Genomic DNA, 19,106 nt, shown 5'->3' on the forward strand with positions numbered 1-19,106 from the left:
ATTGATTAGTTTGATCACGAAATAATTAATTAAACATAGTTAAAGGGTTAATTATATTTAATTGATTAAAAAGGAGGATTAAAATGTGAAAATTGGAAAATGGACTTGGACCTAAGGTCCATTATGGGGGACGGTCACATGAAGGCTTCTTTAAGCCTTTATGTTGCTTATTTTCCATGATATGTTAACCCTAATTAAGTCCTATAAATAGAGGCTTAATTCTTGGTTTTTCATATACTTTTTCACATAAGCAAATTCTCTCCTTTTTCTTCCTTGCTTTGAAGTGGCCGAAATTCTTTCTTCTTGAGGGGTTTCGACTTTGAAGTTGAAGGTTCAAGCAAAAGGTTTGTTTGGTTTGTGATCGAGTACTAGCATATGTTTTTCGGGGTGTCTAGTGTGCGATCGTAGTGGGGTTTTGCTTTAAACCCTAATCATTAATAATAATCTTGTTATTATTATTTTTATTGGAGCTTGCATAAGGTACACGACTCAATTCTAGTCTTTGTTAATTAATTTGATTGCATATATGTTTCGATTTCTTCCGTTGCGCTTACTCGTGATTATGTATGTTTATGTACTCATATTCTAACAGTGGTATCACGAGCCACATATGTGATCTATTAATTACAAAGATCAAAACTTGAAGGGGGGTTTAAGGGTTAGTTGATTTTAGTTAATTGTTAAATAGTTAAAAGGTAGTTTTTCTTACTTTTAATTAATTAAATCGGATCTTGATTAAATAAAAATTAGGGGTTTTTTTTAATTAAATTTTCAACCTTGTTCAATGGAGATTGAAACCCTCAAACAAGTTTTGAATTGTGAATTGACATGATTTATGTGATGAATTGCATAATTATGTGTATCTTGATTATTTAAAGTTGTTAAATAATAGTAAAATCACAAGAAATTCATGCAAAATTTATTGTGATTTTACTGGATATATAGAGATATATTTGCAAAGCATGATGATCCAATAATTAGGGTTGATTATTAGATAATTATGTGACAATGTGAATTTTTCGTGTAAATTTTTTGGTTTGCGACAGTTTACTAAAAAATTAATATCTTTTAATCAGTAATGAGTTAGAAGCCCAAATTCGGACTGTAGATTTTCGACTCATAGGGCTACAACTTTGTAGTTCTGGTAGAAATCTGAATCGGACCAGAAACATGCTTAAACTGGTCGTGAAGCTACTTGAAATTTCCAGTCAGCATGTTTTTATGTGCTAATTGTTAGTTATTTTGTTTAAAGGCTTACGCAATCAAGGTAACTTGATGCATGTGGTCCTCTTCTTCGGAAGGGGGAGCCGGGTTTATACATATGCATGAACCATAGTGACCATGTTTAGGTGGCCTACCTTAACTTGTTACTTGATTAAGTAGTTCGGAAATTAGTAAGTTTATTAATTTTTGTATTGTTTATAAGTTGTATAAAAGTAATGCAAAAATTGGTTTTTGAAATAAATTTGACTAAGAACTATCGAAATAGAGATTTCATTAATAAAATTGGATTCTTGCAACCTTGAGATACACCGGCTCACCCATTTGAACAAACTCTAAGAGAGGTATAAGTCGGAGTGCGCTAGCCTTCTAAAAGGGCGGGTTTTTAATTGCGTCCATCGCAACCTTTGCCCTTGCGCTTCTTTGTACGTTCAAATGGAGCTACCGAGCTCTCTTGTGTTGTTAAGACTATACAAATGATTTTATTAAATATTATGTTTCGAAGATTATGCATGAGTCTTCAAACATAAACTTTTGATTCACATCAAATGCATTACCCATTTAAAGTTAAGTCAATGTCACCCACTTTGCTAAGAACACTTGTCAGTGCTTTTTGCTCTACGTGAGATGTAGGTGAATTGTATCTCTTCAAGGTGGATTACCACTCGTTGTGAGACAGCGGTGGACTATCTACATGTTCTTAATTGGGCGACTTAAAACGAGTTAAGAGGTGAGACCTTAACCCATGGCATAAGATGGGACAAAACATGTTTACAAAACACTTAATACCCCTTTACAGTGTTGTTGTAAGTCCCATAATTCTAGGAGTTGCATGAATGCAATTATCGATTCTCGATTACCTTTTGAATACCGTCATTTCTAGCAGATCAACTGATGAAATGATTTTATGTCAAGTTGGATCCTAGCCTTAGTGAAAGTAATTTGTTAGATGAATTTAACAAGGGTAAATTACATTTCTTAAGGATTAATTATCAAAAATACCGATAATTGAACTTTTGTCTGTTTTGAAGATGGCAACAACAAATCCTTCTCAAAACATATACCAATCGGCTTTCAGGTCGATGCTAGAAAGGAAAAGACTTTCTGGAGCCAAACTTCAATGACTGGGTTCAAGTCATTGATGAGCAGACACCGTTGTTCCGGGAGCAAATGCTTCAACTTGGAAGTTGGCTGCATACAATGCTCGATACGATAGACACAATGAGGTTGCTTGTTTAATGTTGGAAAGCATGAATGCCGACCTTCAAAAGCAATTTGAGCATTCATTTCCATGTGATATGCTCACTGAACTCAAGTCTTTGTACTAAAAGCAAGCCGGAGTGGAGTTGTTTGACCTAGTTGATCAACTTCATGACTTGCGACACGAGCATGGAACATCGGTTAGTCCTCATGTACTCTAATTGAAGAGGTACTCATGGGCAATTGGAAAGGTTAAACTATGCTTATCATCTGCATATTACTATTGGCATGAACCTAAAAAGCGGATTTTTTAGGAGTTCGTGCGCAATTGTAATATTCATAGCATTAGTAAAACCACAGCTAAACTTCATGTCATATTAATTGAGTATGAGAAAGAGCTTCCAAGGAAATCTGCTACATCCCGAGTTCTTATGATCAAGGGGGGAAAGGTTCGGAAAGCAAAACAACCGTAAGCTAAGGGCAAGATTTTTGGTAAGAGAAAACAAGTTGTGTTTGTCTCAAAACCTTAAAAGTCCCTTTTGGCAAAAGGAGCATACAACTAAAGTATCTAGCTGAGTTGAATGTGAAGAAGAAGCAAGCTGGTTCGGCAAGTACTTCAAGTATCTTCAAAATTGAATTATATGCGTTGTTATACAAATAATAATTCAATAGCAAAGAGTCAAGTTTAACTTGGACTCTAATTATCTTTGACATAGTCATCTTGTTTAATTTTGTCAAGAAAGGCATTTTAAAGACTTCAAAGGGACGGTGTCTTACAATCAAATGATGAATCATTTGATAAATGCATGGATTTAACATTATCATTTGCAAGAAACGCATTGGAAATCTTCATTATGAAGAGATCTTGCAATCAAATGATGAATCATTTGATAAATTGTGTGTTTTTTGGGATTGTCGTTAGCAAGAAACACATTGGAAATCTTCATAATGAAGGGATCTTGAAATCAAATGATGAATCATTTGATAAATGTGTTGTCGTTAGCAAGAAATGCATACTTCAAATTGAAGGGATCTTAAAATCAAATGATGAATCATTTGACAAGAGATCGTTAAATCAAATGATGAATCATTTGACAAATGCATGCCTTGTGGTTTCGGCAAGATGACAAGAATACCTTTTCCACATAAAACCAGAGAGGGCTAAGGAATTACTTGGACTAATACATTCAGATATATGTAGCCCATTTAGGCATGTGTCAAGGAAAGGCTAGTTACTTCATCATTTTTATGAATGATTTCAGTCATTATGGTTATGTTTAATTGCTTACACATAAACATGAAGTCTTTGAAATATTCAATGAATTTAAAAGTGAAGTAGAGAATCAACTCAATAGAACCATCAAGATTCTTCGTTCGGATCGAGATGAAGAATACTTAAGCCAAAAGTTTAAGGATCATTTAAAAGCTTGTGGATTTATCCTAGAGCTTACTCCTATATATAAGGGTATATGTAAAAGGAGGAATCGAACCTTGTTGAACATGGTAAGATAAAACGATGAACCTTAAGACTTTCCCATTTTATTTTGGGATTATGCTCAAGAGATTGTTGCATGCATTCTCAATATGGTTCCAACCAAGAAGGTTGACAAGACACCGCATGAATTGTGGCATGGAAAGTGTTCCTAAGTTGTCTTACTTAAAGGTCTGGGGATGTGAGGCACTCGTGAAATGAGACACGGCTGACAAACTTGAATCCAGATCTGGCAAGTGCATCTTTGTAGGATACCCAAAGGAAACAATGGGTTACTACTTCTACTTTCCTACCGGAAACATTGTCAAAGATTTTTTGATTTGCTGAGTTCCTTGAAAGGAAACTCATATCTCAAGAGGACAGTGGAAGGATTGCTGAACTTGATGAAACTCAAGAAGATGTGTCAACTTCTGTAAGTACTGGCAAATCTTCAACTTGGGGGGAAATGTTCAAAGAGATGGATCTCTAGGTGAGCTACAAGTTGAAGATAAAGTGATTCCAGTTCGTAGGTCCTTAAGGACAATACGTGCTCGTGAAAGGTTAAATCTTATGATTGAGTCTGAAGAACACGTAGTAGGAGATTTGAATAAACCTCCTAATTTCAATGCTGCATTATCAGATCCGGGATCTGACAAATGGCTTGAAGCTACGAATGTGGAAATGAAATCCATGAAAGACAATCAAGTCTGGAGCTTGGTTGATCTTCCACCAAATGGTAGAACCGTTGGGTGCAAGTGGATCTTCAAGAAGAAGACCGACATGGATGGAAATATACACACCTATAAAGCTCGTCTTTGGGCGAAAGGTTATACTCAACTCTTTGGAGTTGATTATGAGGAAACCTTTTCTTCGGTTGCGGACATTAGAGCTATTAAGATCATCTTAGCCATAGCAGCGTACTATGACTTTGAGATATGGCAAATGGATGTCAAAACCGCTTTCTTAAATGGTTTTCTAGACGAGGAAGTCTATATGGTACAACCAAAAGGTTTTGTCGACCCTAAATATCCCAACAAAGTATGCAAACTTCAAAGGTCCATTTATGGACTAAAGCAAGCATCAAGGAGTTGGAATAAAAGGTTTGATGAAGAGATAAAAAAGTTTGATTTTGTTCAGAATCCTGATGAGCCATGTGTATATCGCAAAGCTAGTGGGAGTAATGTTACTTTCCTTGTCTTGTATGTTGATGACATATTGATAATAGGAAATCACATTCCAATGTTGAAAGACATTAAATCTTATCTTGGAAAGTGTTTCGCTATGAAAGACTTGGGTGAAGCAGCATTCATACTTGGAATCAAAATCTGGAGAGATAGAAGTAAACGGTTGATCGGATTAAGTCAAAGTGCGTATATAGATAAGATCTTGAAGAAATTCAAGATGGAAAATTCTAAGCGCGGGAATTTGCCTATGCAAGAAGGACTTAATTTATCTAGCAAGAACGGTGCTTCTACACCTGAAAAGGTGGAGCGTGTGCAAAGAGTTCCTTATGCTTCGGCTGTGGGATCTATCATGTACACGGAAAGATGCACTAGACCTGAAGTTGTGTTCGCTCGAATATTGTTAGCCGATATCAGCAAAATCCTGGAGTGGATAAGTAAACTGCTTTGAAAAGTATTCTTAAGTACATGCGGGCTACTAAAGAATTATTCTTGGTGTATGGTTGAAATCCTGATCAAAATTCAAATGGTAATAGAATTTGTGATGTTGGATTTCATGACTGATGAAGATGTTTCAAGAATATTAGTCGGGATACGTCTTCATTTTAAATGAAGACACGATGGAATGCTTTAAGCTAAAAGCAAACCACAGTTGTTATGTATGTGACAGAGTCTGAGTATATTGTCGTCTCAGAGAAGACGACATGAAGGTTGTCTGGATTAGAAAGTTTATTTTTGGATTTATATGATAATCCTTAAATGGCACACCTATGGAACTGTACCCTGATAATTCAGGAGCAATTATCATTGCCAATGAACCTGGGGTTCAGAAAGGTGCCAGACATTACCTGAGAATATATCACTATGTTCGTGAGCATAGCGAATTGCGTGAAATCAAATTACTCAAAGTTCACACAGATTATAACTTAGCAGATCCTTTTACAAAGACATTGTTAAAAGGAAAGGTCAATAAGTATGCCGTGGGCATAGGTTATTGCTAAGTTATATCATGTAAATCTATGATTGATATTTGGATAATGGGATGTTAAACAATTGTTATTTTCATAAATGAATTTTTATACGCGGTATAAGTGGTTTCATTTTTATAATAATTGTGTCCTATATTTGCATGTTTAAATCCATGAATATTAGTTTAATATTCTAAATGTCTATTGTCGATTAATTATATGAGAATATAATTAAAGTAAGACAATTGTGAGAGATTGATGAAAATATTTAAGGGAATATTTTGAAGATGGTGGATCGTACCAAACTCACATGATATTCAAAAGGTGAATATTGGACTTACCCCACAGAACGAATTATCATTTATGGATCGGCGTCATTAAATGAAATTCGTGAAATGGTTACTTTATTTATCATTTGACTTGAGATACAAGTGAGTTATGCATGTGTGGATTGCATTTCTTGATATAGTTCCTAACTGTCCTGAACAAGGCAGTACTAAAGGGCTATTTTCAGAAATGTTAGGAAACGACATGGCCAGACACTTGTAGTCAATACAGGATTGTTCCTTCAATTTGCAACTGAAGTATGATACCATTTGGTGCCCTCATTAATTAATTAAGATGTTTGAATGGCCATACCCAAATGAACTCAAGAGGAAGTCTTGACTAATTTGGTAATCTTGATTAATTGTAGAAATGAGAAACATAATCGTTAAATTATGAAATGACATTGATCCATATTCATATTTAACAAGGGTATCTGAACAAAGGGATATTAAAGACTAAATCATTTCAACTTGGCAAATTTAAGAATCTATTCTTAAATATTTCCGGGAGCATTGGAGTGTTGCTAGACGCCAACCAATGTTATTGCCTTTATAATAACATGCTCAAGTGGGAGTTATTGGAGTGTGATCATTTTATTATAAATCGCATGTCCGGGAATATTTTGAGCCTACGGGGTCACATGAAATGACACAGTAACTCGACAATATTAATTGATATATTAAAGTAATATATTGATTAGTTTGATCACGAAATAATTAATTAAACATAATTAAATGGTTAATTATATTTAATTGATTAAAAAGGAGGATTAAAATGTGAAAATTGGAAAATGGACTTGGACCTTAGGTCCATTATGGGGGACGGTCACATGAAGGCTTCTTTAAGCCTTTATGTTGCTTATTTTCCATGATATGTTAACCCTAATTAAGTCCTGTAAATAGAGGCTTAATTCTTGGTTTTTCATATACTTTTTCACATAAGCAAATTCTCTCCTTTTTCTTCCTTGCTTTGAAGTGGCCGAGATTCCTTTTTCTTGAGGGGTTTCGACTTTGAAGTTGAAGGTTCAAGCAAAAGGTTTGTTTGGTTTGTGATCGAGTACTAGCATACGTTTTTCGGGGTGTCTAGTGTGCGATCATAGAGGGGTTTTGCTTTAAACCCTAATCATTAATAATAATCTTGTTATTATTATTTTTATTGGAGCTTGCATAAGGTACACGACTCAATTCTAGTCTTTGTTAATTAATTTGATTGCATATATGTTTTGATTTCTTCCGTTGCGCTTACCCGTGATTATGTATGTTTATGTACTCATATTCTAACAGTTTTATGGTTTTACCTACATAGTTATCTTCATTAGTAACTCGGGATTCGTTTGTAGACTTGTAGTCAAAATGCAACCATGTAAAATGCTATCAATCCGGCCTAGTTTCTAACCATTTAACCCGACCATAATTGTAAGATGTAAATGTCAACATTTGTAAGAGTTTTACGGTGTTTAACACACCCAAAAATCACAACATACTTCAAAACACTTTCAATTTGAGCTCTTAGTCAAGTGATCCAAGGGAGAGATAGGAGGCTTTGCCTTTCTACAGGTCCCAGGTCAAATCCGGGTGTTGGTGTATTACTACTTAGGAAAAACTAACTAATAACAACTAAAATTATTTGTAAATAAAAAATAAAAAAAAATTTCTCTCGTAAAAAAATATGTAACTACATATGATATAGATACTCAAGATCGAGCATACCTTGCAATCTTTCATTGGATCCAACTCTTCATAGTGATTAACATTTAGCATTTTTCGAGGTTGACTCTATGGAATAGATGCAACCCGATTGTATACATGAGCTGGATCCGTAAAAAGGAGGGGTGTAGTCGGCAAGTTGGTTTGGCTAGTATTAGCTCTTTGGCAAGGTTATAACATTTGTATTGACAAGTTAAATCGGCAAGTTGGATCGACTGGTCTTGGCTAATTGTGGCATTGGCAAGATTCTTTTTCTTTTCTTTGTTTGTCTTTTTTTGTGGCAAGAATTGGCAAGTTTGACAACTATACCACAACAATTGGCTATCAATTGGTAAAATTTGGCTACTTATTGGCAAATCCACGTGGCACAACTCTATTGGTTAAAAATTTGTCAAAACCTTACAAAATAGCCAATTTGTAACACTACACTCTTGCCCCTAAGAGTTTATTCAACTTTGTATCTGGAGACTTGTAGTTGATCAGTATAAAATTATGCCTCATGGAATTTTCTATATTAAAATTTTATTTTTTCACTTCTAAGACTTCACACCGAGTCAACATAAGTTTCCTTCTATCTCCCAAAATCCAAATCAATTTCCAAGTAATTTTGGCCGTGATGAATTTGATGTTAGATAATTTGGTGAAGATTCTTATGGTTAAAAAAATGTGTAAATCAACGACTTTAGCTTATTCCAATGTAGTTGGTGCTCTACTGATCATGATTTTGACCATGAAAGAATCCATCTGAATTCGAGTATCACTTTCCATATTTATGAGGATGAATTAATTAATAGAGAGTTTTTCGAGAGTTCTTAATTTCATCTTAGACATTGATATAGTGTAGAAGTAGGAGTAGAATAATATGTCGTTGAAAATAATATAATAATAAAATAAATAAAAGATCACTTTAGCTTATTGAAAACTTCACGGTACGTTAAAAGTTAAAATGAGGATAACACTTGGTGAAAATGGTAAATAGTAATACAAGAGAGTTTTCTTATTTATACTCTTTAGAAAGAGTGAACCTTTTTGGATCAGACATACATAGGTTGTGTTTGATAACACAAAATGATTTAGTGCTGAATGATTTTAAAGCCTGAATGGTTCAAAGGCTCTGAATGATTCTGGTTCTGAATTAAAAATATATGTTTGATTCCTAATTTGAATGGATACTCTCAATGATGAAAATTACCATTTTAACCTTCTGTATGTATAGATGATAATTGCATAATCAACAAACAATGATCGTAAATGCAACTTTTTCTCTTAATGTATGTTTTGTTAAACATAATATAAAATAAAATAATGACACTTGACAAGTCAAAGAGTCTCGTTAATATCATAATACCAACACAAACACAAAAATATACCAAAACACTTAAATAGACAAATTATAAAACAAAAGCCTAATAATTATTAATTAATCAACATTTAAAAAAAAATCTGAGAATAATAATAATAGTAATAACGATAAGTTGATAAATAAAAAAAAAGAATAATAATGATAAAAATGAATATGAAAAATAAGAGTAAAAATAACAATCATAAATAAATATTCAGTAGACCTTGAACTCAAAAGTAAACATGATGATGATGGTGATGAAGATGCTAGGTCTTGTGGTGCAAGAGATAGATCTGATAGAACAATGGAAGTATTTTAGATGTGGGTTATGGAGGTTCTTATGTTTTTGTTTTTAAACAGAAAAAAAAATAGAAGTAAAGAATTGATGAGAATAGCAAAAGAAAGATCTAGATACCTTGGTGTCGTTGAACATCAAAGTAACAAAGATTAAAATGGATGGATCGGAAGGATTAGAACGTCTATGATGAAAAAAGGGGAAGAAGGGTATTAGAGTAAAAGAGAGGATGATGAATGGTTAAGAGAGGTTGTATGGGTGGAATGGTTCAGGGTTTTATTTTTTTCGTTCAGCATTCAGAAGGACAAAACAAACACATGGAATGCTGACCGATTTAGCACTAAGTGCTGAACCATTCCATTCAGATAAAAACAAACACAACCATAGTTTAACACTTTAACCGTGATATATCGTGGTTATTTTTTAAACCTTCCACGGTAGGGGTGTTAAAAATAACCAAACCCAAATAATCCGACCCAACCCGAATGGGTTTGGGTGAAATGGGTTGGGTTATTCGGTTTACGGGTCGTCATTTGGGTTAACCCGAATAACCCAAAGCTTAATTGGTTTGGGTTACGGGTGAAAATTCAATAATTTGGGTCAACCCAAATAACCCGAATAAGATGTTTGTTTCTTTTATATATACTAATATATAACACATCAAATTTGTTTAAAGTATATATTCTTGAATATAAACGATAAAACAACTATCTTTTCATTCAATAATTCAAAAAACGCAAAATTATATGTGTTTCAACCGTTTTGGATATAAAAGTTTGTTAATATAAATAAATATCAATATTATTTAAATTTTTGAAATTGAAATTACATTGTTGCAATGTTGCATAACTATCAAATCTTTTTAAGTTGCACGTAAATTAATCAATCACGTTTATTTGGGTCACCCAAAAACCGACAAAAAAAAACCCGAACCCATATAACCCAAAGCTTATTTGGTTTGAGTTATGGGTTGATTTATAATTTTCCAAAACCCGAATAACCCGACCCAAATAACTCGACCCATCAACACCCCGACGGCCATCCTCAATATTGTACCTAGTGTTCACTCAGATGTACAAACTTTTACAGATGTACACAGGTTTATCGCAATAAGACTTAGTGTTGCTTACTACTAATAGGAAGTAAACTTGTTGATAAGATATGAAACTACCACACAAAAATGTCAATTGTTGATGTGAGCAACACCTTACAATAAAAACAAAAGCCCTCATGTCATCTTAATTTACCTTTGTGTTGCGTTCATTTAATCAATCATTAAATATTGAAGATAAACAAAGTAAATTATCTCATTAACTATTTGCATATGTAGTCTCCTAAGAATAAGAATTCCTTTAAAATTTTGTCAAAACTAGTAGGTTCATCATATCTTGGTTATTGAGTCTATATCCGTCTGTAAGTTGTTAACTGAGGTCACGTAACAAATGTACGAGTTAAATATGATTTATACACGCACATATATAAAACGTGATCAACGGAAGTTTTGGCATAGTCAAAGATTAACATACAAATAATTAAATTTGTTTCGTTTTCTACCACACGTTACGGATTAAACCTTGAACTTCACCTAAAAGATAAAAACCTCTACCAAGTAGGTCTCGTGAGTATATGACCATCTCATGCATCAAACAATAATAGATTTGTATCATAAGTGTATTTATTTTTCAGCGAACACATTACAGTATACCTTCACAAACATAATAACTTCTTATTTGTATATATTATTTATATATTTTTTTACTAGATGTATGCTTGCACGATATCGCGTCGATGGTGGTAGCAACGGCGGTGTGGTGGTGGATGTAGAATTAATTGATGAAAAAAGAGTTGTATGGTTATTTAAGGGGTGGAGGATATGTGTTGTAGATTATCTAATATCTAATACTATTTTATAAAACATTTTGCCATTTTTTAAAAGAAAATATGATTTGAACTACCAAAAATACCCCTATGCTTTATTCACTAATTTAAAATATCTACCTAATACCTATAATAACCTTAAATCTCAACCACTCATGTTTTTCTCTCTCATCTATAAATCATTTTATTCATCTAATTCATTCAAAATATTTTATCTCAAAAACTGCATATCGATAAATTATAAAAATTGTACGGGTGTTCTTAAAATTTAATGCTCTTTCATTAGAGATGTCATTCGATATATTTTCGACGAATTTTTAAATCCGAGGGTGAAGCTCGTACGGCTAAGACATTTAGCTATCATACTTTATGACCTGATCTATCACGCCCATTATCTCACCGCCGCAACGTGCGAACACTATCTCTCGTTTCTTTTAAGGTATTATATGTATATAATGTGAAAATGTTTGAAATAGTGAATAAAGAACAACGATAATATGTTTATTTTAAAGTCTGGATTGCTTAAAGAGGAAAAGGGTGATTTATTTTAGGTATTAGTATTTTAGAATGTAACAACTTTACACGAATTGTCATAGTGTGTATCGGATTTCAATCTCGTGCATTAGATGTAATAGACTTTCAACTCATGTGCATTGTATGCATCCGGGTATATGTGTCAACCATATAAGCTGTCACTTGTACATTTTTATTGGTATAATACATACAACACACAAGATTTTAAAGTTCATCACAAAAAATGCACGAGATTAAAGTTCGATACACACTATAACAATTCGTGTAAAGTTGTTTATATTCTGAGGTACTAATCCTTTTATTTTATACATACAGTAGTGAAGAAAAGAAAGAAAGACAAAATACGTGGGAGATTCTGCTATTTGAGAAGGAATGGACTACTAGTTCTGATGTACATAACCTAAATTTATATTCTTATGGTTATTTTTGGGCTCTTTCCTAACTGTTTCAAAAATCAAAATGTATCAAGTGATATTTCAACTCCAGTAATTAACTCTTTTGAAACTTCTAATTCAAAAGATGATATTTATTATGTTCCTACATTTTATGCTGTCATTTGCATACTATGGTTGTTAGAGTTTATGCACTGTGCTAAGGTAATGTTAGGCCGTATGTTTGCTACCCTTCCCTACTCTTAGGTAGCCATACCCAGCAGACTCAACTGACAGGTATATCGGCATATCATGTTCTCGACAGACAGGTATAAACACTATACCCTTTTACTGATTTTACATCTTCTTGTCTGGAAGTCCTTATGGAAGCAGTCTCTTTACCTTTGGTAGAGGTAAGACTGTCTACAACCCACCTCCTCCATACCCCGCTTAGGAATTGGGTACAGTTGTTGATTCACTCGTTACTTTTTTTCGACCTCCAAACCACCATCAGCCTCCCCTTTTTCCAGCGCTGGTGGTGTGCTGTGCGGGTAGTGTTTTCAACGGGTTCAAGGTTTTTAGCTAAAGAATCATCAGTAACCTCATCATTCAAACATTTGGAATCATCACTTTCCTCCATCAACTTCACACTACCTAAGTCCTCAACAGAGGCCAGTCGGCCACTGAGCTGGCCGGAGGTGGCTGATTTGCAGAAAGAGATGGCTCAGAAGTATAAGCGGGTTTAGCCCCCCTCTGTCTTTTTCGTGGGCTGAATCAGACTTCATAGACCCAATCCATTTTTAGACTACATCTATCTATCTACCTACCTGTCTATCTCTCTCTATGAAGCAAATGCCCCCCTTTTAAACTACCTAATTTGCCCTTCACTTTACGTGTATGTATTTCCTTTATTATCAAAAGATTCAAAACCCTTAAATGAGGTCATTTATAAAATTTATTTATCTAACTCCTTAAATAACTATTTTGAGTTTTTAACATTACTTACTTTTACATCAATTACCTACTCTACTCCAATAACTATTTTGACTTTTTAACATTACTTACTTTTACATCAATTACCTACACTACTCCCGTCACCACCAGCTGTCTTTCCATTCCATTTACACAGTTTCAAAGGCTCATAGAGTGAGAATATGTATATAACGAAAAAAGGTTAATGTATTTGATGATTTAGTTTCAGAATATCTTCTCAAACACGGTATCAAATGGTGATGTAAACCTTCATGACTTTCAGAAAAGAAGTGCATAACTGTCACATTCGTATCAGTCGCATCATTTTTTAACAAATCAAAGTCAAGATACAGAAAACAAAACAAGACGGTGAAAGACACTATTAAAACAATGAAGCTGATTTTTTCAGGGTTGTGTCACCAATGCCTCTTGGGAGAAAATGCCGGTTTTCATGAAGTAAGGGCATGTTTGATTGGGATTTGCTTAAAAGAACAAGGGGCTATACTCATCCTGCACCAGGGCAGTCTCCACAGAGCGTCCCCTTTTCTTAGCTTCGGTAAATCACACTCTAAGCGTTGATAACATATAAGTATAAAAAGTATAACATTAATTCCACACTCTGACATATAAGTTTGCAAGTTAATCCACACATATAGTGAGCACAAGGGAGAACAAGATTTCATCCAAAACAAGATGCATGAGGTTTCAACACAGACAAACTAAAAGTAAAGAGACCAAGCAGATGCATATCGCACGTTGAGCCAGATAATAGACGACACACAACTTACTCACCGCGACTTCATGTGGACACTCATCTAAGCACTTCATGTGGACACTCATTTAAGCAGAGTCTTCACAATTGACTTGACGTTCAGCTTCTTCAGGTCCGTGTAAGATTGCCCACAGCCGACAAACATCACAGGTGATCCAGATATGTAAACCATCGAAAGTGCAGCTCCAACCTACATCACCATTGTACCAGGAGGAAAAAGATTAACCAGCTTTTCGGAAAGAAGGCAAAAAAAAAGGGTGGTCCAATAACTTTGAGTTTTACCTTATCATCAATAGTATCAAACTTGGTTAACAAGATCCCATCAATCAATCTAGGGCTCGGAGAGGGTGAAAGGTCGGCTAGTTTCTGTATAGTTAAAAATATATATTAATCTATACTTATGCTATGATGATGCATCAAGAATGAAAGCAGCCTCTGTACCTGGTTGAACTTTGACAGTTGATCCACGGCGTCATTACCGACCAATGCTTCCCCAACAAAAAGTACCAGATCTGGACTGTTGACGTATATAAGCTTGGATAGTGCACGCATCAATGGTTCATTGTCCTGCAAAAGCATAAGATGCAGTTAAACATGTTGACGCTACAAAAAATATAGGGGGTTACAGCAATACTGATATGCCTAAACATGCCTTTTTACAAGTAAAAATGCGGGAATAACAATGCATGTATTCATATATTCCAATGTTTGAGTAGGAATAACAAACATTGACTAATTTAAAAGAGATATTTATGAACTATCAATGAACTTAATCTGGAGCAGATGATCCAAATTAGAACATAAAAAATACCTGCATTCGACCAGCTGTGTCAACAAGAACAACATCTGATCCATTGCGGGTGGCCTCCTGAATTGCTTCCTTAGCAACAATTGCAGGATCTTTCTCATAACCCTTTTCAAAAATAGGGATCTGAAAGCAGAATACATACATTAGCATTACATTACGACTTTACGAGGTAAGAACAACATCAACTCTAAGAGCTTAGTCCAGTCATTATACCTGGAGCCTACGAGCATGAGTACGCAGTTGCTCTACTGCTCCTGAACGAAATGTATCACATGCAGCCATCATGACATTTATGTCATGCTGCTGAAGCCAGTAAGCCACCTAAAAAGTTGTATTCAAGATTAAACCATAGCTTTATGAACATATGTATGTATGCGAAAAGGCAGAGGGGGTAAACCGAATAGGTCTACCATAGTCAAAACGGGTGGGTCAGGTCGGCCAGGGCTGCCCCAGGCTTCTTCATTTTTTTATAATCCTTTTTGTTAGTTTGATAAATTAATTCAATTTTGTTTTAACAGAACTTCATCTTTGGAGGTTTATGCATCTACATACACTTCGAATGCCTTTCGACAGAACGGACCCATATGAATCAGTTTTATTTATTAGAAATAAAATCCTTTAGCTTAACCCATTTCTTTTTCATAGATAAATAGAACCCAAATTGACCCATTTGTGGGTACTCGGGTCAAAAACTGCCACATCAACCAAAAAGTAATTGGTTGATCTTTACCTTGGCCAGATTAGTAGACTTTCCAACTCCATTAACTCCCACAAAAACCACAACATATGGTTTGCGCTGTTCCTTAGCAACATGAACATCTCTCAGAATGTCAATAGAACGCCGTGGTGTTAGAATACGAACAAGAGCATCCTCCATTGCAGTCTGCAGTAGTTTGTTCAATCAAATAATAGAAAAGAATAATACTATTCTCCCAAGAGATTGCTAAAAGTCCACTCACCTGCACCGTTGATGATATCCTAGTAAACGAAGCAAGCTTTTTACCCTCAAGGCTTGCTGCTACAGACTCGCACAGTTTCTCTGCAATCTCTTCAGCCTATGTTACAAAGCAAAACCCATAAGTTCAGGTAATTAAACTCTTCACGATTTATCAAGAAATTTTAAAAAAAGAGCAACAACAGATATGAGAACGAATATACAACATACCACATTCTTAGTCATCAGCCTGTCTTTCAGAGCCTTCAAAGCTGGTTCTAAATCTGCCTTTTCCAAATTTGCTTTCCCAGCAATACTGAATAAAGAAATATAATTCAATATTGTGAAACAATTATCTATGACAACTTAGTTCCTGGATTTATGATTTAATTATACTTAAAGACAAAGCATGGTAATATGATTGACACCCCGTAACTTTGCTTCCTTTTCTGATGCATGTAGAATAAACATTGACAAGTATAATTGTATCTATCCATAAATGACAATTATAGAGAATAGCTTCATCTCAATGACACTAATGAAAACAAGACCATGACTAATTCAATTAAAAAATACTGAACTCTCCTTTGTTATATAGAGGGGTCGCAAAAATAATAAGTTTGAAAAAACTAAAAAGATTAGAAACATTAATTACCTCTGAAACATGGATGTAAACCATCCTTTCTTCTTCGAGTCTTCCTTCTTACCCGTCTCTGCTTCATCTTCCTCTTCACTTTCACTATCACTGCTGACAACCTCATCTTTGTCCATCATACTCTCCCCTTCAACAACTTGTGCAACAGCCATGTGACCATCACCATTCTCGCTCACCGGATCAGTGAAATCCAATTTAGTTTCCACTGGTTTATCATCCCAAACTCTATTCTTTTTTGTTGGTTTTTTCTTTGGTTCCTCTTTGGAAACCTTGTTTACAACAGGATTAGCTTTCTTCCCACCTTTAGACCGGAGCTTCTGTAGCTTATTTACATCAAAAGCTCCAGCGTTAGTGTTGGAATTACCATTTTCTTTACCGTTAACTCTACCCCTACTAGTCACCTCCCCATTGGAATGACCATTTTCCAAAGTACCATTTTTTACATTATCATCACTATCTTCACCATCCTTGCCTGTTTCCCCACCACCACTCTTTTTTTTATTGCCTCCTTCAAACCCTGATTTTTGCATTTGTTGTCCTTGTTTCTTCCCCAAATTACTAACCGGCTTAGCCATCACCTGCTTTGATTTCTTCATCTCCTCAGCCCGAGCCTCTGCCTCTTTCCTAAGCTGCCTAAACGTCTCATCAAAATCATCATAAACCATCCGTTTCGAATCATAAATTTCAGAAAACTCACGTTTCACCATAGCAAGAAGCTCATCTACGTACAAAAGATGGAGAATCTTTTGATACACCGCAACAAAGACAAGCCCAAGCTCATTGTGAAACGTCCATTTTAGAGTATACGACCCCCCGGGGATGTCATAATTGTAGGACGCGGCACCAGATCGTTCCTCCAAAAGGCATGATCGGATCAACGTATCAATTGGTGATCCCCTTAGAGCATTTCCAAGCTCTTTGCAGGTCCAGAGGATTAACCCCCCTCTAGTGAAAATCAGTAACTGCTCTAACATTTCTTACCCTACTTATACACCTACATACCACGACAAAATATATCAACATCCGAATATAGATAAATGTATAAGTCAACATGGCTAACCGCACGAAAAAGCATTAAATTTGTCACGTATTGCTATCGTGTGTATCCTACTTCCAAAATGTATGTGTATGTATATGTATATGTATCTAATCGCTTATGAGCTGCAAACCGATAAACTGGCACTGATTTGATTGTGTAACAAACTAAAAGGATGTCACGTCAACAAATACACCGGTTTGAAAGTTATGATACCCAATAGCAAAACCCGCAAAACCCGACAAATTTAATGCATTTTGATCTACTATAAAACCACAAATTGCTTCAAATTTTCATAAATAACTAACTTGGAACAATCAAATTGAGATAAATTCATAAAAAAACAAGATACATCATTTTATTGATAATAGCTAATTCTAATTCTAATATTTACAAATAATCACTTTAAAATCACATATCCAAACATCCAAATTCACTATCATTTAAATTTATCTTTTTAAAAAAAAATGAATTCAACATATAGAACCCCAATTTTGCTCAAAATTAGCTAAGATCAATTGTTAAACAAATATAATTTAAGATCCAATAAAGATTATAAAATTAAACATTAGATCGATATATTAATACTCAATTCACGATCAAACAATCAAATAATCAATAAAGATCGAAACTTTTTGCAATCAGAACTATAAAATTGTGAAGTAAACACAAAATAATAATAATAATCAAGATTTAATTAACAATAAATGTTACAGATGAGAAATTCGGGAATAAAAGTTACCTGTAGAGTGATGAAATTGAAGTTTATGAGATGAAATTAGAAACCCAGAAGAAGAAAATTGAAAGGAAAAATAAAAAAATAAAATTGAAGAATAAAAATAAGGGGGGTGTTTGGTATATATAGATAGATAGATAAATCGATGGGATTTGTTTGTTTTTAATGAGGAAAGTGGAGTCAAAATTCCTTGATTGTCCGAGTTATATTTTGGTCAACTAAGTTGTGCCGACCTAATATTTTCACTTGAGGTTTTAATTTCGTTGGTAGATTTCTCAAACATCTAATAAGGTCGAAGTAGATAAAATAGGTGGTTATTTATATAGTTTTTGGAAGGGAAGAATTGATGTTGCATTTAATGGAAGGTCGTTGAAGAGGCTAAGATGTTGTTTTTGGATACATAATCAACAGCTTATAGTGACGTTTTGATTTTTCTAAGTTTTGGATAATTTGAGTTAGTGTGGTGTTTCATTAAGGTATAATTCATGTATATTGATGGAGGTGTCGGCTTAAGCTTTATAGTGGCTTTAAACGAGATCAATTTTGTAGACTCCTAATTTATTAGCATATAAAGTAACGTAAACAGAAAAGAAATAATAATAAAAAAAAGATATATGTTATGGTGAAGGACCACGGCTGCTACTGCCTTTTATCTTGTGCTGGCGTCAACACCTCCTAGAGGTCGCCTGCTTCCTCCTT

General features: G+C 34.4%; 1 protein-coding gene across 1 annotated transcript; it reads right to left on the minus strand.

Moving 5' to 3' along the window:
* Window positions 1-14,052: 14,052 nt before the first annotated feature.
* On the minus strand, window positions 14,053-18,499 carry LOC122581247 (signal recognition particle receptor subunit alpha). The gene is made up of 10 exons (XM_043753429.1): window positions 18,414-18,499; window positions 16,636-17,629; window positions 16,212-16,296; window positions 16,006-16,101; window positions 15,777-15,929; window positions 15,260-15,367; window positions 15,050-15,169; window positions 14,680-14,805; window positions 14,521-14,604; window positions 14,053-14,428 (listed from the first exon to the last, which is right to left on the minus strand). The coding sequence occupies exons 2-10, from the start codon at window positions 17,607-17,609 to the stop codon at window positions 14,303-14,305; spliced, it is 1,872 nt and encodes a 623-aa protein (XP_043609364.1). The 5' UTR covers window positions 17,610-17,629; window positions 18,414-18,499; the 3' UTR covers window positions 14,053-14,302.
* Between the last annotated feature and the right edge of the window lie 607 nt (window positions 18,500-19,106).

The sequence above is a fragment of the Erigeron canadensis genome, chromosome 9 (assembly GCF_010389155.1).
Source record: "Erigeron canadensis isolate Cc75 chromosome 9, C_canadensis_v1, whole genome shotgun sequence".
NCBI classification, from domain to species: Eukaryota; Viridiplantae; Streptophyta; class Magnoliopsida; order Asterales; family Asteraceae; genus Erigeron; species Erigeron canadensis.

Coding starts and splice junctions, on each gene's coding strand:
- LOC122581247 (XM_043753429.1), bottom strand. CDS start 17,609: ATGTTAGAGCAGTTACTGATTTTCACTAGAGGGGGGTTAATCCTCTGG. Junction 15,930..16,005: donor GGATATCATCAACGGTGCAG/GTGAGTGGACTT, acceptor AAACTACTGCAG/ACTGCAATGGAGGATGCTCT. Junction 14,806..15,049: donor ACACAGCTGGTCGAATGCAG/GTATTTTTTATG, acceptor ATGCTTTTGCAG/GACAATGAACCATTGATGCG.